Here is a 27,212-nt window from a genome sequence, read left to right as displayed (position 1 = left end):
TCCACTAAGTGCGACTAAAAATAGACAGTTAAAAATAATAATAATAAACAGCGATTATACTTCTTGCATTAATCATGACTTCACTTGACCATCTAAATGTTCAGTCTGAGACTCAGGTGTATTATGTTAGAAGTGACTAATGTAGCCTTAAACTACTAACTTACTCCAAAGCCGCACTTTCCTCATTATTAAATTTTCATCTTCAGCTTCATTGGATGTTCTGTCCAAAGACCCAGCCCTTTTATGACACATAAAGAATTCCATCAAAGACTGGAATTATTATCATTATTAATATTTTTTATTTATTTATTTCGGGGGATTTTTTACACTCTAATCTCAAAAGTCCAAACGCGCCGTGACAAAACACACTGCATTATGATTAGAATTTCTGACTCACATATGAAAACACCATATCATCACAAACTACTCTAAAAAACAGTAAACACAACAGCTTGACAATGTGCAACGACGTGAGAGTTTCTACGAGAAGAATCAGTCTTTAAATTTACACCTCATGAACTGATTTCTGCTGGGAAAGATAAAATGAGATCAAGATTAGTGACTACAGCAAAAAGCAGTATGGAGAACAAGAGTTTTGGAGTAATAACACATCCCATTGTTCCCGTTACCTGGAAGCAATGGCAGCCCGGGACATTAAAGTGAAAGATTACCTCACACAGACATCGACAACTGCATAAAAGTGGGAAAGAACTTTACTCCAGTGGATAAAACATATAAAATGCAGTAAGATGAGAAACAATAAATATGAAATAATATACTATTTGTGGCAGCACTCTTTCATTTCCACATAAGATTTTTTACATAGATGATGCAGATTAATAGGGACTGAGGTAATGAAAAATACAAAAGTCACTTTAACTACAGATTTGTCATCTGAAGTGAGGTGTTTGTTGGGCTACTAAAGTGGGTTATTTGTCTTCTCTGGGCACATGCCTGCCTGCGTGTGTGTGTGTGTGCACGTGTGAGAGAGAGACAGTAGGCAGAGGTGTGCTGAACAGAAGCTGGAGAGTTTCCACCTTCGTCCCTCTGGTCCGTGAGGGATGAATGAAAAGACAGGAGGCTCGGGAGATTCAGCCATCATAATGAGTGATGAACACACAGACACACACACAGAAGAGCACTCACTCCGTCAGTCCAGACAGGGGCCCACAGCTGCTCTAACCAAAAAGACACAGTCGGCGTAACACACACTCGGGAAGAGCTTGTTCGTTTAATCGGCTGATGGTTTGGTGATGGCACAGATGCGTGGTTTGTGGGAAATGAACCAATGCCTTTTCATTAACCTCCTCATTTACATCCCCTCCACCTGCACCACCACTTCAAACAGCCATTGCTCCCTACTGCTTAGAAGACCCTGCAGCTTCTGCAGATCAAAACTAGAAACAAGTCCAAGTGGACACTGACACTTCAAGGTCAAGCAATACAAATGAAATTATACATTCAGCTAAAATCTGGAAATCACAAATAGTATGTTTATGAATAAATCATTCGTTTTACTTAAAAAAAATACAACTCTACTTTTAGGGTGTGGCCAGTCCACAATAAGTGGTCGCAGTCTGTAATCCTAGCCCTGTGTAATTACCCCTGATCAACCCTGGGACCCCTTTAGCTCAGATTAGCCCTGCTTCCTATGCATCCCCCACCTCAGATCCCACAGACAAAAAAAAGGTTGGAAGTGGAAGAATGTCGCCCACTCCCGAAGAAGCCTATAATCAGCTCTCCCGCAGCCCTGCAACCTGTCCCCCGCTTGTGCGGATGATGGGGGTGTTGTGGATGGATGAGTGAAGTAAGACAAAGTCAAGCCCCCACTACCAGGTCTTTTGCTCTTCAACTCAATACTGAAATATTCAATATGAAGAGAACTGTCTGTGTCAGAAGACAGCAACACAGTGACTAATAATGGCCATTGTCCAGTAAAGGCTGTTATCTGGAACTGAGAAGAAGCCACTGCCGCCAAAGCTCCCCAGTGACACCCCAACTGGCTTTTACGACGACATAATGGCCGAGAAGAAATCAGCACAGGACAAAGCCCCAAGTAGTTAGGGCTCCATTTGACAGAAGAGCAGTTCTTTATGAGCTGACTAAAAGGGCGAGTGGGAAAGAACGCTGACGAGAGAGGGAAGAAGATGGTATTTCAGTAAAACAGTTCAGTGTTGGAAGCTTTTGGTGCTCCATGGACGATAGTTTTTACTAGTGTAGGGATTAGAAGGTTGCATTTGTGACATGGAGTAAATATCTAGAGAAATGCTAATGCGGCATCCATTTGCATGAGTCATTTGCCCATGCTCCGAAGCCATTTTAAGAGCACCGAGATCGCAAATCACCACACAGTCACACTTATGGCGGGAGCCATCACATCCAGAGGTCTGACACAACACTATGAGTGCATTTCTTTTAGATCTTTGTGAACTGGATGTTTTTCCCAAATTCAGCTACATTTTCTGTTTATTTGTCTCTGAAAGTGAAATAAGGAGTACTCATAGAAGCACTGATATGCAATGCAGGAACAGTTGCATTTTGTTGAAGAAAGGTAAGACTGCACTGAGCCATGAACATGCTTTAAATCAGGATTTTAGATGAAGGACAGGGGCCCAGCAGCTTGGGTCCATTAGTCATTCTTTGTTCAGCCCATACACACAAAAAATACACCTCCATTGAGATTGAGTTAATTATGCAAATGAAGTTCTCTTTTCTGGATTTAGTGGGACAGCTTTTACACTAATGCCTATGCCAATTTTATCAGATTCAATCAAAACATACTAGTAATCATCAAAGCTTTATTTTTAAGCCCCCAAAAGGTTGAGATCTTCAAACATCACTACTTGAATAGTTCAGGGTAAGCTGGTCAATTTTATTTATTAATAAAAAAATGAACAACGAGTTGTTTGAAGGCACACTGAGACGTCAGGTTAATGACGTCGTTCTTCACAACGAGCTTATGATGCTTATTATCAGGAACTGGTTTACAAATGTCCACTAATTATAGTCCCCCCCCCCCCCTCCCACACACACACACGCACGCACACACACACAAGCAAACGTATTTATTTTATTTATTTAGCTGATGTTTGAGAAGGTCATTTTTCTCAAACAGACTGATGTTTTGTTTTGAGTTTTTTTTTTTATTATTACTGATGACTCGGAACGTTGTGACGTTTTAAATGAAAAAAGAACAACACCATATTAATGATAATCTACGGTGGAAGTTTTCGTGATAAAAGATACAAGTTCCATCTATGGGCCGAGAGGACTAAGGAGTGTGAGGTGTCGGTAACTCCGAACCACCCAGGACGCACACTTTTGGTTGAGCTTCATATAATCTGATAGAATAGAATAGAATAGAATTCAACTTTATTGTCATTGCACATGCACAGGTACAGGGCAACGAAATGCAGTTTGCATCCATCCAGAAGTGCTTTAGTGATATAGATATATTACAATGCGGTGATTGTTGATGCACAGTCATGTAATCGACGGCGCACAGGACATTCATGAATAAATCATAAAAAAAGACACTTCAAATGGTCAACTTGCGAGCCCGATAAATGACTGAATCCCTGGATTTTTCATTTTTCCCGACAAGGACTTTTAGCGCGCCTGCTCCACATAGTGTGTTTGCATTAACATGCTTTAAGATCTTTTTTTACCCATCGACACTGTTGCAACGCGAAATCCTGAAACGGTTGTATTTGGAACCTTTCAGGAATCTTTCGTGTATTGCTTACTCAGCGCAGCCGCGTTATCACCGGTAAAGTGGAGAACTGTAGGTGTTTAACACTTACCGATCAGCATCGTGGCTCCAGGACCGTATCTGTGAGTCTACAGCTCGGCGTGTCACCTGCCGTGAAAACGGTAAAAAAAATAAAAATAATAATAATAATATTTACGCACTTTTATCCCCAGAGAGCGAGGACAGCACGAAGGTGCGAACGGTAGGCGTACGGCACTTAAAGAAGAGCCTCGGAATGTGCTGGAGCCGATTTTAGAGGACTTGTTTCCTCTCCTGTCTTTCCAAAGACAACTCTTTTTGTCAACACTGTATCCTTTACTCCCCCGTCTTTGGTGACCAATTCCCAGGAAATCTTAGATCCTATTGATGCGCGTTCTCCTCAGTTAAAATCCTATTGCTCGTGCTGCTGCTCCGCGTGGCCTGAAGGAGGCGAGGGATAGGAGTGTGGTAGCGAAGCTGGGTGTAATTGCCTGTTTCTTCTCTCTCTCTCTCTCTCTCTTCTCTGATGTCTCTCTGAGTTCTCTCCTCCTGTCATCCTTTCCTCTCCAAAGTCCCACATCTTTCTCTCTCCTCCCCTTGGTGAGCCCCTTTAACATGACAGGGCTGCACAGAGACAAGCTGCACACCTGTACAACTTGGCAACACATTAGCCATCTTGTCAAACTTACTGCTTTGTAGGTCAGCACTAGGAATGACGTTGGCTTCAGATATGTTCTGCCATGCAGCCTCAGAAAAACAAAGATAAATTAATCAATAAAATAAAGGCAGAAGCAGTAAGCAGGTCTGGATAGAAGAAGCATGACAGGTGCACGGTAAACATGAAGGGAAAGAAAAGAATATTTTCTGAGACAGGTTTCCGTTCGTGCTCTCATAAGTATGATTTGTGCGCACTTGTCAAGGCAACTGTCGTGTGTGCACTACAATGTGTGAGTGAGAGCAACGTGAGAGTGACTGCAAGTGATGGTTTCTCACAGCCGTCTCTTCTGCCAGTCTGCGCCTCCTTTGTGTCTCTTCTTGTCGATGCATCATTTGGTGAAGCTGACACATATTCGGGGATTTGAAATTGGCTGCGAGAGCGCAGAGAGCCTACTCGGAATTAAATTTCTGTTTGTTCAAATGGCGTGTTGTGTGTGTGTGTGTGTGTGTGTGTGTGTGTGTGTGTGTGTGTGTGTGTGTGTAAGTAGATTGTGATTTGAAGGGCCTTGGTGTAATGCTAAGCTGTCCTGGAGCTACGCCAAAGCACATCTCCCAGGGTGCTATCGGGAACTTAATTACAGCATTAAATTGCTCCCTCTCCGCCTCTCCTGCGCTTGCAGTTCACTTCCTCTTCGTTTCCATTTTCGCTCCTTTCCGCTTTTCTACTTAAACTGTATTTCTACCTAATCATATACTTTGTCTCTTCTCCCCATCTGTCTGTCTCTCTCTGTCTATATTGTTCCTCTGCTTCTAGTTTATTCAATTTGCTGCTTTGGCTGAAATGCCCACTGGTCCTTGCTGTGTTCATGTCATTGTGAAGAGGGCTTTCAGATGTTTTTTAAATTGTTCCTGACATCCGCTGTCCAAGTCAAAAATAACGTGTTCATTAGCTGTGTCTGCTGTCCATTCAAAGGGTCTAATTCAACCTTTACATTAAACTGATACTATATACATGATGCTCTTTAACAGTCAGTTTGTCATGATGCTATTAAGAGTGCTGTTCCAAAGAGTAAAGCTGCAAGTGAGAAAGTGGAGCATGGCAGCAGGGAGAGGTTGTAGTGATCAGATTGCTGATGAAGAGCTCCTTTTTAAACATGAAATATTGTCTCTGACAGAGTGTTGTGCGGGGTGTGAACTACCTTTCTTCTCCAATCCAGGTTTCTGTTTCTTGCCATTCACAAAGGCAGCAGTAGACCCAGAGACTCTCCTTTGGGGCAGAGTAGGGGACACAGGGGCAGCTGGGCTGTTCTGTTGCCTCATGCCAACCATCAGCCTACAGGCTGCCATGCCAGAGCCTGGGCTAATTAGAAACACGGGAATCGCTCCAAGCTTTACATCAGTCAGCCTCAGCCAAGAAGATTTGTTCTAGCCTATTTGTTCCATACTGTATGTTAAGAGAAAACAATGTTTACACCTCTCTGAGGGACTAAATAAAAGTCAATTTTTCCACCGCAAAGCCTATGTGTATTTTTAATAATATATTGAGGAAAGGCTCTTTTATAATACTGTCCATTAAGGACCTTTTGCAGTGGCTTAATAATAGTTGCTCTTAGCTGCATCACAAGTCAAGTTCTAGAGTAAATCTATGAGGCTGAAAAATGAAATCGGAGCACAAGTGCCAAAAACTGCAGTCCTTCAAGAGGCCACTTGAGGCTGGCACCAAAAGTGAAACTAATCACATAGACTTCTCACCTTTACAGCTGAAATCAATATGTTTACATCTCAAATGGGGGTAGGGAGGAGGGACAATTATAATTAAAAAAAAGTTGTGCATCATTACAGGCATGGCCACTTAGATGAGGGGTGAATACAGAGAAATGTAACTCGTAGCTGTCGAGTAGGTCTTGACTAATTTGAGTCACTAATTAGACCTCTTTTTAACTACCTGAAAAATAATATTCTGGCAAGCTCCAAGATTATATTAGAACTTAAAGCTTATAATTTAGAATTTCAAGACCCCCAAAAACAAAGATAGAAAAAGCATTACATCTAAAACTGAGTCTTCCAAACAGGACCTCACAAATCAGTGAGTGATGTCACAATGTCTATGCCCTCCTTTAATATGGCCTAAAGTTGGTGTAGGTAATTATATTCAGCTTTTGAGTCCTAAAGCAATTACAGCACTACAGTGGAAACCCATGCCATGAACCTGCCAGCACACAGTTCTTGTGCTGATGTTAATGCCAGAACAGGTATAGGTGACAAGGAAGGAGTCCACACACTGAGAACTCAGTAGTTACTGAGTGAGCAACATGCTGGCTGTAAAACAGCCTGTTTCAGTTTAAGCATTGTTTTCAATTAATTGCATTCTCAAAAAAATGTTTTGCCTCACTCCCATTTCTTCTTGTTGCATGTTGAAGCTATACTCGAAACCTTCTTAACTCATTCACTGCCAGCCATTGGCAGTGAATGAGTTAAACCCATTGACTCATTCACTGCCATTGACGGCTATAGACGTCAATGGCAGTGAATGAGTTAAGATCCAACCATGCAAATTATAATTTTTTGCCACTTTTCAAGTGGTCTTAACCTTCCTGCCTTCTTGGGACCTTTTTGTGCCACTGCTATGTGTTAAATGGCTGCCATTTCCACTGTGTTCAGTGGAATATAACCAAACTTGCCACAGGATAGTTTTTACCTGTCAATGTTAATATTCCAGTGTGAATTCCTTAAATCAGCCTAAAATGGCTGAGCAGCAGAAATCCCCACACCCATCACCCTGGGGACCATTTTCTGCCCATTGACTTCCATTATAAACGCTATTTTTCAACCCCAAATTATCATCATATGATTTTATTTTTTCTTCTTTTCTTGGATGTCAATGAAGACTCAGGGCCTTGAAGTTTTAATTTTTAAATTGCAAAAAAAATGCAAAAAAAATAATGGCAGGTCAAAATGTATGTTGGTGCCAATCTTTGGTCCATCTAAAGGCCTACTTATAATGACAATCACATATTACTTCAACTGGTTTTTTGTGGAAATATTTAGTTTCGTTTTTTGGTTTTTGGGGCTTATAACACAGGGCGCTCATGTAATAACACTGGGATTTGAAGGGTTAAAACAACGAAAATATAATTAAAACTTTACATGAATATTTCAGGGAGAAGTAGTTTTACAAGGTTGGCTAATTTAAAGTGGAATAAAATATGGATATATGGTCTTTTTATGGCGTGGCTGAGAATGGTCCCTAGGGTGATGGGTGTGAGTTTTTTAAAGGATGGCAGGAGGGTTAAACTTTTGATTGGGACTGTATTAGAGAGCCTGATTCACTGTGTCTGTTTTCTTCAATTGCCGTACACTGGTTTATAACATAAATTTTAATGTTTATTTCCAACATTGGTATAAGAACAATTCTAAGTCAACTGGATTCCAAGGGCATAAGCCTAAGTGAATTTATGACTACATGTAAAAGTCAGGGTGAGTTGCAGGGATTCACACCTTTGATTTAGTTCTGGCGGAGTGATCTTTACTGTGTTTGACTTGACAGGCTGTGGCATGAACCAAGAATACACTATGACCAAGTGAAAATTGTAAAATTAGCTCACTTAACTAGTGAAATTTCCATCTAAATTAAAACGAACAAAATCAAAATAGCCTCACATGGTGAAGCTTTTTCTACATGCTTAAAAAACACGATGAGGAGCACAGATACATTTCCACATGAGTGGAACTTTTTTCACATTGCCAGCATTTTCACTCATTTATGCCTAAATGGATGTAAGAACAGATGGTCTCTTAAAAATAAATACTAGATTGACTTGTCAGGATGATACAACATAAAGGAGTTTTCTTTTTCATGATTATATTGTTCAGACTTTTGAGCCATTTGACCTCCTTTGTCATTGGATCAGTGTTCAACTTGTTCATTTCAAGTTGCTACGCTATACACTGAAAAACAATGCAGGAAAAAAAAGTCTGACATTACTGTTCCTTTGTGAGTTGCGGGACAGCAAATCTGTAGTTAACACTGGTGGACTTGCTGCTGAGAGCCAAGTATCTATGGTGATGAGTGACAGATCCTGGAGAGGAGAGAAGGTCAAGCTGTCACACTTAGGTTTAATGAAATTGTGTTATCTTTCCACAATTGTGTTCTTTTGTACACCGTCTGGCTCTGTGTAAAGCCACAGATTTTTCACTGGAGTCAGTTGTGAGACTTGGCGATTTAAAGAAGAAGATCAGACATGTTGAAAAGTTTGTTTACAAGTTAAAAAAACAAAACAAAGAACACGATTGCAAAAGAAACATTTCTGCTAAATGTGACATATGCACAGAATATGAATTGTTGGCTGGTTACATTGCACGGAGGTGAGGTGGAAACTCCAGAAGAGGTGAGCAGCTTGTGATTATTATGCAGTACGTGTAAACGCTGTAGAGTGCTGACAGTGTCGCTGCAGTGGGTTGGGTGGGTGGAGAAGTGTGGGACAAAGAGCGAGTGCGTGATGAGTGATCAAGACCTGGTGGAGGAGGGGGTTAGATGTGAAATATGGAGATAAATGCTGTCACCTGACAGAATGATGGCGGTGTATCACGCCATGCAAGCCTAATATCATGTGACATCCATTTAGCCGTGGCATCTGGGCATCACTACAACATCCTCTTCTTCCTCCCTTCTTCACATTCACCACAAATATCACAACTTCCATTAGTTATTAACAGATGGCAACAAACAGCAAGACTCTGATGGGAAGTTCATCTAGTCTCTCAACAGCAGCCTGATCAATACCTGTCAACGCCTGACAGCCTTGTAATGTCCACCTTTTTGTTTTCCAATATGCGGCGGGGATGTGAGAGTGCGATAAGAATGGCACCGCTGTTTTTGATGAGTTGTTTGTATAAATCTATGAAAGCATGAGGACGAGAGCTTGGGAGTGTGATTTACTAAGAAAAACAAATGCTTTTTCGCAGCCCTTGAGGTTAATGGATATGATGCATAGCTGCAGATTATCTTCTTTATTCTGTACAGAAGTCATTTTTTCTGTAATTTACTGGACAGCACAACAAGAAGTGCAATCAAATCTAACCACAGCCATGCTGTTTTATGATCCCAAATACATGCCAGAGCGTAATGAGTGACAGGCTAATTAATGAAAAAGAAAAGAAGTTAGCTCTGCCTCTCTTTCTCTAGTGTTCCAAGCCATCGGCCTCCTCAATTAGAGCTTTCTCTGCCAACCTGCTGCTGAGGCTTGAATAGGTAATGGCTGGCAGCAGCAGAGGAGGCTAACAGCCATCGCTTTCTCTTTCTAAACTAACAATAGTCCTCTCCTCTCTCATTCCCTTCCTCCACAAACAGTTTTCACTCTCCCCCTTTCTCCTTAATCATAAACTTTATCTCTTACTCGTTCTCTCATCTCGCACGCGCTCCTCTTTGAAAGCCTGACACGAAGCTCTCACTTTTTAAATTGACATCCATGGATCTCCCTCTTTCTCAATCCCTCTGTCAATTTGCTTACTTCAATAGCATTTTTTTTCCCTCTTCACTATCTCTCACTAGACCCAAATCTCTTTCACACCCTCTTTCTCTAACAAACAAACAAATGAATTGAAGAGCACTGGAAAGGAACATCCTCAGAGCGTAACGGCCATGCCGGCTACCTGACTGACTGACTGAAAGAGAAACCAACTAAGTGACAGAAAGACTGACAGCAGGTTGAAGGAACACTGAGAAAGTAGACTGTGAGGCGCTAAAGTAATTTAAAAATGGGCGGACAAGAAAGACAGATGCTGATGGGTGACAGTGTAAGATGCCCAGTCCCATAAAAGCACCTGAAGGCAAGTCTAAGAGCGGGCATTAAAGGAGAAGAGACCAAGTGTCAAGTTATTAGCTTGTTGTTCAGCTCACTGATGAGCTTCCCAGCTTGTGTCTCTATGTCCCTTATTAACATATACTGATTTGAATGACTAGCAAAAAGAGAAAACAAGCAAATTACATAAATTATACGACTACATGCAAACCCCGGGATTTAAAATACAATTTAAAATCACCCCAAAAATGAAAAACAGATACTAATAAGAGCACAAGTTTTTTTCAACAACATGCTGTGTGGTTCACCTTATCTGTCTTGATAAGGAAATGTGTTGTCATCATGGAGTGTCATATAAAAATGCTTAGTTAGCTCCCATCTGTGTTGTCCTTTGCAGCCATTCTTGATGCTGCAAAGGATTGCACCTGGGAATATTGTGCTGCCATCAGATAACAGTTCTGGTTTTAAGACCTGCAGTGTCTGCATGAGGTGCTGGAGAGGTGGCTGTGCAGATTTGTCAGCCTGGAAGGTTGTCAGCCTGTTTTGGACCTCTATGTTTAGTTTTCATTTCACCTGCTGACTCCTTTTGTTTTTCACTTCATATTTACTCACTAGTTAGGTTTGTGCACATGGACACACCTTGCACATTAATGATGGCACAATGTTAACTTTGACAAAACTGCATTATTGATGCCCCAGAAATGAAATATGTTAATATTTCTATTTTTTTAAATAAAGCAATTCTAATTGTTCTTTGACTCTTAAATGTGTTGATTAATTTTGGGGGTCAATAATTAGCCATTACTAAAAAGTAAAAGGTAAATTTGTTTAAGGAAATTTTATGCATCTTTTATGTTTTATAAAAGAGTAACAAGCCATTGGTAATAACATTTGACCAGGTTGTAAAAAAAAAAAATCTATTTGGCTAGTTTTTATCCAGCTCATTAATTCATCATTTAATTCACCATCCCTTACTTTCTGTAAAAGGGAGATCCAGCGCATCAGACAAAAGTACACTTATTAATAACTTATTGCTGCACCATTGAGGTCGAATTTCCCAGAGGAACCCACCCGAGGGATTAATAAAGTTCTATCTTATCTTATCATTTACAACATGTATAATCTATCATATGTGAAGTGGTGAATGTTGCAGAAATAAGTTAATAATACATGTATTTTGGATTAATAGGCTGAAGATCCTTTACACAAACTAGGTGGTCATATTGATGAATTAAACAGCAGCAGTAAAGTCTACAGAAGTAATGCAGCTAGAGGACATACAGTAAATTAATTATTAATTTTCCACAGCCTTCAAACCCAGAATGTCTTTAACAGAATGGCTTACAACAGCTATATAAAGAATTAATGAATGATTTATAAACCATTAACCTCCTAGGACCTGGCGTCCACATATGTGGACATCACATTTTGGGTTATTTAGACCAAAATACTCAATTTTGCTCTACAAGGGCCTGATATCCACTTACGAGGACATTATACTGCTACTGTTCTAATGAAATTTTAAACGAATGTCCTCATATGTGGATCTCATTTTTCTTAGAAGCAAAAATTAGGTAAAAAATAAATAAATCTGGTAATTCTTTATTTTTACATTCATCGGGTCCCAATCAGCCCAAATATCAAAGAGAAATTAAAAATGCATGCCGTGGAAGAGTTCGCGTCTTAGGAGGTTAATAGAATAGCAACTTATTGAACGGCTTGTAAAATGTGCTGCCCAGAAAATGACATCATTCTCACAACTGTAATGTTATAAGCTAGGATCATGAGTTTTGTTTGTGACCAAGATTTTTCTTGTTTACATGATAACATCTGGATTCACCAGACTTCCCTTTTTCCATTAGCAAAGGATGGCAAGTTGCTTTGCAAGATACATTTACATAAACTCCTCTAAATCCCCGGGCGCCTGCTTAGTGGGCTGCCCCCTGCTTCACTGAGTGAATGGGTCAAATGCAGAGAAAAACAAGTAATTTCCCCATGGGGATCAATAAAGTATCCATTATTATTATTATTATTATTATTATTATTATTAAAAATAAACATAGCTCCTCATATCTGTTATATCTAACAATATTTCTTGTTTGAAGTTTCCACTGTAATGAGAACATTAGAAACAGTAACATCTGTCTGGTACTAAATCATATTCTTACTGTATATCACCTGGTGTCACTCAACATATTGGCTGCTGGGGTGTTTCTTTAAAAAAAAAAAAAGTAGCACATAGTGTCAAATATCTAGATCATATGCGTTAACCCAGAGGAGAGAGAGGCTGACAGCCCAGTATGACACTGCAAAGTGTGTGTGTGTGTGTGTGTGTGTGTGTGTGTGTGTGTGTGTGTGTGTGTGTGTGTGTGTTGTGCTTGTAAGCTCTGCCACCTGCACATTCCAACTCATCACAACAGGAGAGAAGACGTCCCATTTAGCATCACTGTCACATACAGTTTCACAGACAGACAAACACAAGAAGAGAGAGGAAGAGTATGTATGTGAGTGTGTGAGAGGGAAAGAGAGATCGTGGTAAGAGGGGAAGATGGCTTCCCTAACATAAATAAATCATCAGTGTGTTTCGTCGCCTTGGCTGGGTTCACAAGTGGAAGATGAAGGAGCGTAACAGTGAGGGGGAGGAGGAGCTGAAAAAGAGGGAAACCGATAAAGAGGGAAACTGCTAGGTGAGGGGAACAGCAGGCAGGTGGGAATCCTGATGTCTCAGGTGGAACAGAAAATGTCTACTGTCAAACTGATGTAATTGCTGCCAAGAATAACAGGACACGTCGGGGGTCCATGTGTAAATTCATGCATACAGCTATATAATACAGTCCAAACTACTCCATGTGAATTTAAACATCTCTGCTGTCTCTAAAACACAGGTAGGAAGATACTTATTGAATGTCTCATTGGAAATGTAGATCTAAACCCAGGCATATGAATTTAATCTTTAAGGCAGTTTTCTTCTCTTAAAGTGTGTTATTCATACTATCCAGCACTGCTCTGTCTTTATAGTATCTGTGAATGAAGATTTTGGTGTATGTGCACTCGCTAGCCACTCGTTAGGTATGAATGGCGAAGAAAAGCTATTTAAATGATTTTGAATGTGGCAAAATATGTTGGGGTCAGGCAGGCTTGACGGGAAATGTTGATCTGCTGAGATTTTCCCTCACAACCATCTCTAGGGTTTACAGATGATGGTCCAAGTGTCAGTTCTCTAGGCAAAAAATTATTTGAAAAAAGATATAAATCAAGTCATCAAAAACTGAAGCAGATGGGCTACTACAGCAGAAGACCCCACCGAATGCCACTCCTGTCAGCTAAGAACAGGAAACTGAACTTCAGTCTGTATGGGCTCACTCAAATTGGACAACAAATGATTAGAAAAATGTTTCCTGTTGTAATGAGTCTAGATTTAGTGTCAGAATCTGGCATAAACAACATGAAAACATGAATCCATCCCGCCTTGTATGAACCGTTCTGGGAGCTGCTGGTGGTGATGATGTAATTTCTTGGTATTTTCTTGGTACACTTTGGGCCCTTTAGTACCAACTGAGCATTGAGCCTATCTCAGGATTGTTGCTGTCCATATCCATCCCTTTGTGACCACAGTGCCCCCATCCTCTGGGTACACTGAAGATTTGAATGTTGTGGCTCATATCATCTCAAGATGGTTTCTTGAACGTGACAATGAGTTCAAATAGCTTCCACATTCACTAAATCTCAGTCCAGTAGTGCACCTTTGGGATGCGGTGGAACAAAGGATTTAAATCATGGATATGCTATTGATAAAACTATAGCAAATGTGTGATGATCATGTCAATGTTGACTAAAAACTCTGAATGAATGTCTCCAGCACCTTGCTGAGTCTATGCCACGAAGAATAAAGCCAGTTCTGAAGTCAAAAGGGTGTTCACAGCCAGTATTGGAATATTTACCTACTCTAATCTCACACAGTAAGTCTTCAGTGACTTGACCCTGTTTACCAACATTTTGGCACATGATAAAGTGATAGATGAGTCCTGATTTTCCATTAGGAAAAACATCAGCTTTGCAAAAACATTTAGGATTTTAATTCTATTACACTAATCAAAATGTAATAAGCAGACCTCAATAAAGTCTAATATAATAATGGCCTCAAATACATAACCCATTTTGGTTTTTCATTTGATTTTCCTCTTAATAAGCAAACACTCTGCCCAAGACTAACAATGATAATTTTATGTTGGTGGTAATTGAAATTTTTCATCTCCAAACAAACAGTCTGTTACCTTTAACATTAAACTATCCTGGCATTTTTATTTGCCATTTTTTAAGCAGACACATGTCAGTTACAGCACATTTACAACTAGAGCTAAATCCAAAATAGGTAACTGTTTACTTGCTTCTTTCGTCTTTATTATATTTTCATACTTCATATCTGACTCATTTTTTTACAGGGTAAGTTTTATATCATTTTGCTCCCAAGGCCAACTAGAGTGACTCATGCTATGCAAAGAATGGATAATGCTCGATTGTACTTTTATTCCCTAATTGCTGCCTAGGTACTCCAAACTGTAATTAGAGGGGGTCATACATTTGAACAATCGTTTCAGAGTTAGTTCAGCTGTGTTGCCACCACTTAAGAAAGAATTTGAAGGAGAACAGTGTTGCATGTTTGATGATATTTAGCACAGTTCAGCCACTCTCAACCATATATTCTTTAATTTACACTGTATAGACATATACATACTTAAATCACTTGAAGAAGAATTACAGTGACATTGGTCAAGCAGACTGAGAGTGAACAAAGGGGCATCTTCTGCTTTAATGTTCCAGGCTACAATTACACACAAAGACTACATGAAGGCAAAAATCAGTCTCTTATTCATTACCATTAGAGTGACTCCAGGATGAATATTACCACATATTAGACTCCTACTGTATTGTTTTTGCAGTATTGTTCATGAAAGAGAAAGCGAGAGAGAAAAAACCCAGTCTACATAAACATGTTATTTTGATTTTTTTTATTAGATTAGTTTTTCTGGTTTTGTCACGGCTACAAAAACAATTTGTCCCCTTTATATAGCTCTACTAAACATTGAATTATAGCTGCTAACAAAACACTTGGTTGTCTGAGTATTGAGGCATAGAAAATAAAGGTTTGAAAAGTATCTGTATTTGGGGGGCAAAACTCAGAAAATATATTTGTACACTTTTTTAGCATTCACCTTGAAAGTTGGCTTGTCTTTGGGTTCAATAAATAATACAATGAAGCAGTCAGTGAAAGCCTGTGTGCTTGTTGAGTCAGATAAAGGACATGCTTTACGTAGGAGAGTCATTACAATGGCAGAATGCTGCTTTGTATAGTGAAGATAAGGCTATTCAGAGTTAAAAGCACAGGCTTTCACATAATAAATGTGGCTAGTGGCCATCCTCACACTAAACAAGGTCAACTTGGCTTTTATTGAGGTAAAGTGGGAAAAAAGGAAGTGATTAAACAACGTCAGGTAAACCACTTGTTTATTCATATAATAGGAATTGAACTAGTATTTTATATATGCAGTATGATGAACAAATGTTTGTGTGAAAATGTTTTTACACTTGGAGCCACTATAGAGACAAATGCGATATATATATATATAGATATAGAGACAACATTTACATTGTTGTGTTTACACATCAACAACAGAGAACTACAAAGAAAAAAAAAACGAAGCCAGTCTTGCCATTTTGTGCAATTTATAAAATTTGACAGTACAGCAGCAGACCATCATATAAAGGATGGAAAGAGCAGCAAAGAAAGGAAAAACAGCTATGCCTCGAGATGCAGTTGAATCTTAGAGATGTGAAAGGATATTGAAGGTGAGAGGGGAAAGTAATCCATCGTGAGGCATGTGAAGAGCCACAAAAAATGCAGTGGAAACACTGGGATTTTGCTTTCCTCCCAAAAGATGAGAGCATCTGACGCACCTGATGGTAGTCCTGGAAAATCTGTAAAATAGGACCCATAAAATTGAAAGACTGCAAGGGTTTGGACCTTGGAAAAAAACTGTCACGGTCTGCGAGAGTGTGTTTGGTGGATCCAGGTGCGGACACAGACGCAGGAGGCAAAACTTTTGCTAAGCTCAAAGTGAGCCTTTAATCAGGGCTGATGGAGAAGGCAAAATAACAAACCATAAACTATGGGAATGACAAAACTAAGAACCTAAACTGGGAGTAACTAAAGGCTATGAACGAAGACCAGGAATGATCTATGACGAAGTACTGTGGACAGACTATGAACACGACATGAAAAACTGTGAACGAGATCTCAGTACTGGCACATGAAGGTGCAGGGAAACATGACTGGAGAAAGTGACTATGAACATGTCCAATACCGAATCTTGCAGGCTAGAATCATGACGTGCAGCTAGAATAACAGGGTGCATGAACAGACGACGTGACACAGACTGAATGAAACACAGAGACTAAATACCCACAAGGATGATTAGGGGAAGTGGCTACACATGGGAGCACAGCTGACACACATAAACCTAATGACAGGACAGGGGAAGTGAAACTAAATACAATGAACAAAGAACACTGGACTCTTTCAAAATAAAACAGGAAACATGGAGATTAAACATGACAGCAACCTAGAAATTCACCAGCTCAAAAATGAATACAAAAATACATAAAACTCAAACACTGGGTCACACGACCCAGTATCGTGACAAAAACTGTATATGAGTGCTGCAAGACGCTCGCTCTGTTTTTCTTTCTGCTCGTAGAAATGACTCCTTTACAGGGACACAGTCTGTCTAATTCTATCCACCTGAAATATTTATTCTCATACATCACAAATTTTTTTGCTTCATATTTAAAGAAAATTATAAGACGTTATGTGACCAGTGTATCAGCCTCTAATTCAGATTGTTATTTGATTTTTATTTTTTAAACCTCTTTGGTTGTTCTATTACAAAACATAAACATGCCAATCATAAACCTTGTTGTATATGTGCCTGGTCACTCATTTGTCTCTTGTATCTCCTTAGCAACGCATTGTTTGTCCATTGTATGCATATACATATGCATATCCAGGCCGGGTTAGTTTCCAGCTAATCGTGCCCTTACATGCCTCACGGGTTCTCAGTGTTGATGTCAACAAGGTAAGCAGCTTTCAAGTCACACATATCAGACAAGACAGAAAATAAGAGAGGAAATTGAAACTGACTGCATAGTTTTGAGGGACATTTTTTGAAAAAGCAAAATCGTTACAAAAGTCTAATCTCTAGTGCCTTTAAAGACTTAATGAAGACAAACTGCATGACATAGAGGCTTAGAAGGTCTTCTATTCTTATTTTCCTTTATTTAGTTATGAGATGTGATATGAATCACACAAGAAACACTTGAAATAATTTTCATATATTTCTGACTTTATAAAATACAATTTTTAATAAGTAATTTTAATACAGTCAGACAATCTAAAAATGCAACTGAGAAAAAATGGTAACACATGACTGAAAGAACATGTGGGGAAGTTGGCTTGAACATCTATGAGCTGCTTTCACTTGATAAACGACTTGTTACAATGTGTATTTCCACAGCCTTACTGGAAGGCAGGCTGCTCTCGCTGACTATTCTAGTCTTGCTTGGACCCACAATGTGTGTATTTTTGTGTCTGTCTCCATGTTTGTGTCTGTTTGTCTGCATTTGTGTTTCAGAGCAGCTGAAGCATGTGGCGTGAAAGACAATGGCACAAACCTAAAGGTCTAGAGCCAGGCATGCTGAGATTCATTTCCCTGCCATTCAGCCAGATAAAATATCACAGCAATCATGGCCTGCACCCAGTATCACTGTGTGTCTACGTGTATGTGTACACATCTATTTAAGTATGTCTGTATGAAATTTGTCTATATATGTGTGTGTGCAAAGGTGTTGTGTGTTTTGTCAGTCTTGTGCCAAGTGAGGCTTCTGCAGCTGCTATTGTGAGGACGCATCGCCTCGTTGCCTTCCTGTTTTTCCATCCCATCCAACACCCCCAGACCCGCCTATGCCTGTATGGCAGGTCACATGGGCGCTCTGGGTGGTTTCACATCCCATCATTTCCTGTGACTGACTGTCGGGGCACATCAGGGTGCCACGCGAGTCTAATGCTGATAAGCTGAGACAGCTCTATTCTGACTGGGAGGGGTCTAGTGGACCAAGCACAATCTGCAAGCACCACCCCCTCCTCCATGTACACACACACACACACACACACACACACACACACACACACACACACACACACACACAGACTTACTGAAGAGAGCAAACTACATAGCAACAGTCTGCTAGCACCACCGTGCAAATTCAGTGTGTATGCATGCGTAACTGTGTCACTACAGTACAAGCATGAATCACACCAGAAAGCCTAATGCTAACTATATTTTTGTGGTAGGAATTATGATGTATATACCATTAATATGATAATATATGCCTACAAACGCATAAAATAAATCAAATCACAGCACTTCATTTACTGTTTGGTTGGTGAAGACTACTTGTCTACGAGACAGGGCGAGGCCATCCAAGGCAACTAACAGACAGACATAAATCAAGGACAAGAGCCACAAAGAGGGTCAGTGTTAGGCGATGAATGAACAATCTGTGTCACAGGAAAATCCTGTTTCATATTGTGAAGTGGATTGGAGGAGGCGATGGCCTGTTATGTGCACTATGTCACACGTACACCTGCACACCATCTGTGCATGCATGTGTAAAAGCAAGTGCGTGTGCTGACGTGGACCCGTGCGCACCTCTAGCTTGCGTGGACTCGCAGTCACAGAGATTCAGAACAGACACGCACCTGGGCCGTGTGCATGCACGGAGACAGATGTGGTATATATGATAAAATGCCTGTTAAAGAGATTAAAGGAAGACAGACAACGTGTCAGGATAAAGAGCAGGGGCCAACAAGGAGAAACAGAATGAAAAAGGGTTTGACAGAAACAGGCTAACAGTGTAAAGAAGAAGGGAGCACAGGAGAGCCTGACAGACAGAAAAGTTCGAATAATAGATAGCGGCAGTGACAGGGAGTCAATGTGATGGTGAGACAATAAACAGATAGACGTGTTCTGTCACGGGGAGAGAGGCTGAGGGAGAAGAGCGAGAAACACTGGCCTTACAAGCCCCTGCTACACTCTTGTTTTTACAATGGAGAGAGAGACAAAAAAAACTCTAAAGCTCACTTTAGAAAATCATCCCCTTCTCACATAAAGCTCAGTAATTTTCTTCCATTGATTATTGATTAATTGGCTTGAAGAGAATAGAGTAACAAACTTACATTGAAGCGCTTGCATCGATTCATTTTCATTCTTTCTGTTGCTTCAGAGCCTTTCATGTCCTGTATAACCCCTCAGGCTGTGCACCAAATGAAAAAAATCGCTTACAACCTTGAACAGCTGCAAGTCTGTCCATTTTAAACACTGCTAATCCACTTTATATATTAAAGACTAATTATATGTGGACATGAACTGAACATTGACCGGGGCAATATAACAGTCTTCATAGTCTGCAACACAAAACCCCAGATAAGCATGTATAAAAATACAAAAAGATGATGCAAAAAGAATTCCTGTGTCAACTGAAAATTCATGACTGCATGAAAAAAAATAAACATGGAGTTTAGAATCAGTGTCAGCATCAGTTTTTGAAGGAGTTCCACGTATTGTTCCTCTGATGGTTTTTGAAAGAGGACTGTACATTTTCCAATAACTAACAGAAGCTACTGAGCCAAGAACCCCGAGAGGTTTAACAAAATCACTGAGCACCAAAGGAGCTCAATGACTCCTTAATAAGGCATTTACAGATATAGTAAATCTAACAGATGTCTCATAATGGATGATTCAGCTGACTATATTCAATGAAAATGTTTTATAGCATTTCATATGTATAGAATTTATTCTCTACAAAATCTGCACCTGGCATTTATAATACAGTTAAAGCCAGGGAAAGAGTTCTGTTATGGAAACTCAGCCAACTATTAAGGTTAAGCAACTCAACTGTTGAGTTGCTCAAGCTGGCAGTTGGCTACAAAATTCCCACCCATCTCTGCCTCTCCTGAATTCAACTCTTGAAAATGCATAAAATATGCCTCAAATATGAAACCATATATTTACTGTTAAACACACTTATGGTGTAAATGAAATCAGAGTTTTCTATGCACCCGTTCTGTTTTGTTCTCTACTTCGATACCCCTAACATTTTATCCATCATGCCAAATTTCCAACTTAACATGCTGCAGAGATTGCAAATAAATTTAGCCCATAACGCAACATGACAGGGTCAATGTGGGTGACATGGCTCTTTATCCCCCCTGTCTTGCTACAGTTGATCTGTGTAAAAGTTAAACCAACTATTTTCTCAGATGGGAATTCATCACACAGAATCTGACCAATGAAGTGTATTCACTCAGAGACCTTGATTTAAAAATGTTTGTGAACTCAGAGTGTACACACAGGGCATCTTTTATAAAACTAAGGATTGATGTTTTATGCTCTATATTGTGCAAGCTGTGAATACTCAGACTGTGTGCTCAATGTAAGGAGTGACCAGTTGGGACACTGAGAGGCCAGGAGAGATTAAAACTGTATTTCTCCACCAGCTTTTCAGACCCTTCCTCACCTCTGACGCTGTTAGAAAGCAGGAGACGACGACACGGTCATCAGCAGCCTGTTCGGAAGAGCGTCTGTTTAAACTGGCTGGTCAGAAAATGAATGGTGCAGTCAGGCACTGTGAGCCGTAGTGACACACTGTACACAGCAACAATCGCCACACTGCAGTGAGGCATCTGCCAGCCATATAAAATCCTGACAAGCCAGGATGAAAGAGGAAATGGAGAAGCTGCTTTCTGGAGAATGGCTCAAATCATTTTCATGTCAGTGCGCGTGTCAGTTCGAGCTGAGAAGAATGGCGGTAGGGTAGGCGAGAAACTCTTGTTATGATAGTGTGTCCTGACATAGAGCTGCACAATGTCTTCATCTTTTAAGCAGCTGGAAGTCATTTCTGTGATTGTGGCACTGGAAGCAGAATGGATGGAGAAGAAGGGATTGGGGGATCGGTACATAACTGAAAACAGCTTTTTTAAAACTCTCCTCTTTAGTTTGTCGTGGAGACTATTCTGGTCTGGGGCACTGAGGGTAGAGTGCAGACATTTTTCACCCCACATGCCTGCTTGACACAGAAACACATAGACATGGGAAAAACACACAAAGTAAACTTGGTTTCGCACGCAACAGAGAGCTTTTTTCCACAGTTTAATCCAAAATACTGACAAATTCCTGGGTCAAACTGAACTTAACACAGGAGTGAATACAGGGCTTGGCAGGAATGTCACAGGACCATGACCACTTTGGCAGGTATATTCTCAGTAGGGAAAAATGTGGAAAAGGGGAAGAGGGATTCATGTATTCCACAGGGAAGTGAATGAGGCTTGGGACATTGTTGCTATATCCTTTTCTGGGATCATGCCCTTCCTCCACGTCTCTCATGTCTGGATCAGGTGCCAAGGCTATTGTCAGCCTATCTAAAAGCTATTGTTGCCTCTATTTTAAATTTTTAAGATTTTTTGGCACTCAGGCTTATTTTTTTTATGACATTCCACCTCAGGTGTTCATTTCTGTGCCTGCTTCTCTGCTCTGGGAAGCCATTTATTACCTAGAAAACCAGAACAGCGTGTAATGAAGTTGAGGAGGCACTTAATATTCATGAGTAATGCAGGAACCTTACCAAACCTTGACATGACCTTCACTCAGTTGGTCAGGATAACAATGCTCAATTTTCTTTGAACTTCAGGGCCCGTTCATAATGCAAGTGTCCTGTGAACTCATAGTAAATGGTCTGTGTGTGATCCGTGAAATATAGTGTTGATAGTGAGAAAACTATGACAGGTAAAATAAAATTAGACGTTATCTACTGGCTGACGGAAAGGATGAAAGCCTGTCTCCACTCTATTTAGCTCTAGCGTAGGTTCTTTGACAGGACAGGAGGGACTGACTCTTGACACACATACACACACGTTCACATATATGGAAAGATAGACGCTGCTGGCTAATCCAGGCTAGCTCCCGCAGGCCTATAGGGGGCTGGTCTAATCCTGTTATCGGGCCCAACAGATGCTGTTGACAGAACAATAAGCAGGGGGCCAACATGGCAGCGCAGCCCCAAGGAGGTCATGAGCCAAACTCGCCACAGCAGCAGAAGCAGGATCGCTGCCTGGCTGGAGCAAGCTGGACTCAGCGCTGGCCACATACACCAGAGCTCACAGGCTGAACGCATCACAGCGACAGACACACACAGTGATCGGTTTCGTGGTATGCAGACCCCATTTTGCTTTGTCTGCAGTGTCAGAGGTTCTGGAGTGTGGCATTTCCGAAAGCTCTGAAGCTGGAATCATCTTTCAAATCATGTCTTAAAACTTTAAACAGTTTCCCATTTTCAGTGTCTTTGATGTGACAAAAAAGACCTTGATGGGACAATTAACCATAAAAGCCTGCCATGTAAAATTAAGTAGGAGCAACTGGTTATGTCTGCCGTACAAAAACATCAGCCATTGCCTAAAACCACAAACTAAAACTGCAGACATCTGACTGACGTCTAAACCTAACCAGAGTTTCTAATGAATTGTTAAGTCCCATCCTTCCACAAACAAATTTGTATACAGAATTTTCTATCTACCTTTTCAGCTTGTTATGGCCTTGTGCTGCTTTAAAAAAAAGCTGTGATCTCTCCGTGTATGTATGTGTGTCTGTGGTTTCTTCTAGATCACAGAAGAAAGAGAATGCCTGGGGGCGCTGACTTTACGTCTCAACTTCCAGCAAAGGATCCTTTCTTCTGCACACCGACTGAGTACTGCACACAACGAGGAATGCGTCAACATTAGATAGATACAGTGCGGTATGGCAAACTGGCTTTTGCACACATATACGCGAGCACACACAGTCTTGCACCATGCGACCTTAGAGAATGCTGTTGTGGCAGCTCAGCATATAAAGGTTAAAATAAATAAGTACATATTTGGCTGTTAGACATTTAATTTGAACAAGCAGCCCACCCAGCCTATCACCCATCGGCATGTGCCGACTCAACCTGCAGAAAACACAGTCCGTCTTTGTTTGCTGCAAACCAACACAAGACGAGGCATGTAAGCAGTGAGCGAGGTAACAGGAAAATTACAGAAGTGATTGGAAAAATCAAACGGGGTACAAAAAAAAAAAAAGGAGAAATCCACTGGAGCAACATGATTGCAATGCCAAAATAAGAGGCATGTGACAGACATTTGCCATAGCCAATGGGAAAGACAGATGACACACGTATATATAAATTAATCACAGCCTACAAGCGAGTTATCCATGAGCAGAAATAACAATGACGTTGGCAGTGATGATGAGGAAGCGTTTTCCTCCCCTCTCCCCGACTTTCTGGTTTGTGTCCCAGTTTAACTAAATCCCATTAAAAAGGCTTTCATCTCACTGCACTTCATTACTGGCATAAATGCTGCGGCTCACCCCAGAGAGAGGCAAAGATTAGATGAGACGAGCTCATCTAAAATGTTACGCTCTCAAACCCCAGCAGCTTTTTTAATAAAGACACTCACTTTAAATTCTCCATATTGGATTATCCAAATAGACCCTCCAGCGCACAAGGTGCCATTAAGGTCAGGCTTGTTGTGTTATGTGTAGGCTTGCGCGCAAGTCCTTGTGCCCTTGTACAGTGGCTAAGAACTGACTCGAATTCAACTATGGAGGTGGCTGAACGTTTCCTTTAAAAATTAGAATGGGTCGACCAACATCCGTGGAAAATGGAAAACAAACTCAGGGAAGAGACAGAAGGAGGAAAGGGAAAAGAAAAGTGGCTTTAAAGGCAGGGAAAGCAAATGGAGAAAAGACCGCAGGGAGGGAGCTTTGCATTGTGTGTGTATGATTGGATGCGATGGGTCAGAGGCTTTTGCACGCATTTATGAATGCTTATTTTAAGCAGAGCCCAAGCTGGGCTAATCTTTACTGCTCGCCTGAATGAGGGTGCTGATTAAAAGCTAATTATACGCTACAGATTTGGCCTCTGGTGAAGACTCTGCTGATTTGACACGGCTTGGACTCCGGCCTAGGAGCATGCCTGTGGGCTTCAGCTCCAGATAGCCATGCACATGTGTCTACAAATCAGAGGGGAATAAGACGTCAGAATGCAGGATGGATGTTTTGAGGTCTGTGTTTACAATGGCAGAACATAACCATTTACAAGCAATTTACAATTCTAAGCTATGCTGCTTAATTATTTCCATTCTCTGCTGTAGTCCTCTAAACATCATGCAGAAATATTATAATTTTATTTGACTGGTAAATCTAAGCTAAATATTAGCATAAGTGAAATGCTAGCTAAAACTCTGCTATGTATTTTTAACATGTGTGGCATTCTTTTCTTTTAATAGCTTTGTACTCAGTCCATCACACTGACGATAAATACTGGGATGATTTATAATGGTTAGTAATTGCATGGTGCAATGCACGCACACATGGATGCACATGTGATGAGCTAATAGTAAGTTTGTTTGAATGCAAACACATTTTTTTCTTTGAGTAATTTTTTGCTTTAAAGCTTATATGTATTTATATTTAGGGAGTTGTAAGTCATCCTAAATCACTCGAGGGAATATCTTCAGATTTGGCAGAAATGTTCATTTGGATTTAACGATGAAGAAGTCTGTGAAGAAATAGGTCAAAGGAAAAATATCTTCTGCAACATTTAGATGGTAAAGTCAGAATTTGGCATAAACAACATTAAAGTATGGATCCATACTGCTTTGTATCAGTGGTTAAGTTTGGTTAATGGTTAGTTTCTAAGCACACTTTGGGTCCCTTAGTATTAATTGGAGATTATGTATCAGAATTTCAGGAGCGGGACCACGCCTCCAAACACACTCCTTCTGGTTCTCATCTATATAGGTTCCCCCACTTCTGCAAGCTGTCATTCTCGTTTACGGGCCCCACCCTCCCTACCCTTTTCAATTCTTTAACTTCTTCACGTCTATTTAGTCCATGGGTATCTGCCAGGTCCGAACAATGTTTTCACCGCATGTTTACCTGGATGTAGTTACAGTGCGGGTAAACTTGACGCATGCTTATTTTCTCATTTATGGAGCAGATTAAACCTAGAAATCTTGTCAGCAAATGGTACCCTTGATAGATTTTAAATCTTATTTTGTTTACCTTTTGCCTGTTTTCAGACTCTTTAGAGGTTTGTTAGTTGGCACTTGTCACTCACTGTCTCGCTCGTTCTGTGCTGATTGCCAAACCTCTTGTACGGCTGACACTGTTGTTATTTAGCTTTCAACCCAATATGACTCACCTTGCTTCCCAGTGTTTCTACACAAAACCAAATTATCTTAAGAAAGCCTGCGTGTTTATTATATATAGCAGCACATGTAGGATATCGAGTGTTTCTTAATAGAATCTGAATGTATTTTCAGATAGAAAAAAAATGCATAAACAGATTTATGTAGTGATTAATTGGAATTTGTGAGGTTAAATGTTATATTTGGCCATGATGTAGGATTACGGCAGCACGTATATATCACAGGTTTCTTTACATCTTAGTCTCTTTTTTATGGTGGCACAGGTCTTTCATTTTTTCCTTTCATTTTATCTCTAAAAAGCTCAACCTGGAGCTATGTTGCTGTGTGGCTGAATTTGACTTTCATTCTGCATGAAATGTGCTTGGACTTCTCTCCCCTTCTTTCCCTCTGCTTGTCATTCTACTGCTCAATCAGAAAGACAGGAGGGGGTTAATATTTCTTATACATGCAGCGACAAAAGAAAATAGACTAAATCCTTTGTGGCCTGTTAGCATCTTGTTCTTGACATTATTCCTCCTCGAGCATGCCAATGTTCAACGCCTATGACCCCCCCCACCCCTGCAGGGCCTAACCCCAGTGCAACACCACAACAGCATGCACAGAAAACAGCAAGACTCACAGCCCACAGGGTATTTCTTTGGCTATTTGTGTCTTGGTAGTGACAAAGATAGTTTGTACAAGTGCTTATATTCTTACGCAGATTGCACACACATCACATAAAAATGCATTAGCTTTTTATTAGTTGCATTATGGAGATATTTATTTTTCTTGTCAGCTGAAAAACAAATGCCGTTCTTGAGAAGGGGTCAAGAAGTAGTTGACTGTAGTATGTTTCAGCAAGCTTCTGCTAAAGATCATTGTTGATATTTTTCAGTATATCTATCTCTTGGGTGGGAGGTTAAAAAAAATGATATTAAACTGTGGATTTAATCTTATCATGAAGAATAGCCAGTTTTAAATCAGTTTCTACTACCGAGCTAAAGAAAGTAGAGCAACAGCCTGCAGCTGGTCAGAAGTCTTGTCAACAGTACAGAGAAGACAACACTACATGCTCACCTTCATGTCAAGGACAAGACCATTCACAGCTAGATCACACCTGGTCACCACCTGCGCGTGTGTATGCGTGTGTGTGCGTATGTGTGTGTGCGTGCATATGTAGTATAGGGTGTCGAAGATTTGTTTGAGAACCGGTGTATGACTGGAGGCATGCTGACAACTCTAACCTTCCCTCCTATAACTGCATTTTCTCCCTCATCCCTTTTTCTCTCCCCAGTTCCCTCCCCCTTTCCTCCTCCACCTCTCTTGCCTGTCTTTATTATTAGTGGCAGCTAGAGGCAGTGGACCAGAAAATTCCCATCAAGAAACAAACCCACATCTGCATATTACAGCCCTGTTTCACGTCTGCCATGAGCGAATAAATTAATACATGAATAACAATGAAAATCATCCATGAGTTGCCTCCCTCGCTCTCTAAATGGCATGGTGTGTGTGCGTGTATGTGTGTGTTTGTCAGAAGGAGCTGTAGTAGTCCGCTTTGGCCATGCTATGAGGGAACTAGGATTATTTGCATAAAAGTGGCATACATACAGACCTGCAGGTAAATTGAGAAGTCAGGCAGTAATGGTGGAGCAACAAAACAGTTGAGGGGAATTTTTTTAAACCAAAT

At 40.5% G+C, this 27,212-nt stretch overlaps 1 protein-coding gene across 2 annotated transcripts in view; it reads right to left on the bottom strand.

Moving 5' to 3' along the window:
• Positions 1-27,212, bottom strand: part of znf385c (zinc finger protein 385C) — a 156,521-nt gene that overhangs the window by 54,139 nt on the left and 75,170 nt on the right. The window contains exon 1 of one of the 2 annotated variants that reach the window (XM_085404451.1): positions 3,804-4,216. The exons of the other annotated variant lie outside the window; for it this stretch is intronic. Within the exon in view, the coding sequence (XP_085260577.1) occupies positions 3,804-3,813 (10 nt within the window). The 5' untranslated portion in view covers positions 3,814-4,216. Of the gene's footprint in view, positions 1-3,803; positions 4,217-27,212 lie in introns of those variants that run through there. 2 annotated transcript variants of the gene reach the window in all.

Source organism: Rhamphochromis longiceps, linkage group LG4 (genome assembly GCF_057381845.1).
Source record: "Rhamphochromis longiceps isolate RC_006_pf linkage group LG4, R_longiceps_female_GT1.1, whole genome shotgun sequence".
In the NCBI taxonomy this organism is placed as follows: Eukaryota; Metazoa; Chordata; class Actinopteri; order Cichliformes; family Cichlidae; genus Rhamphochromis; species Rhamphochromis longiceps.
The sequence above is the reverse complement of the archived record's forward strand: the minus strand, read 5'-3'. Positions and strand labels throughout refer to the sequence as shown.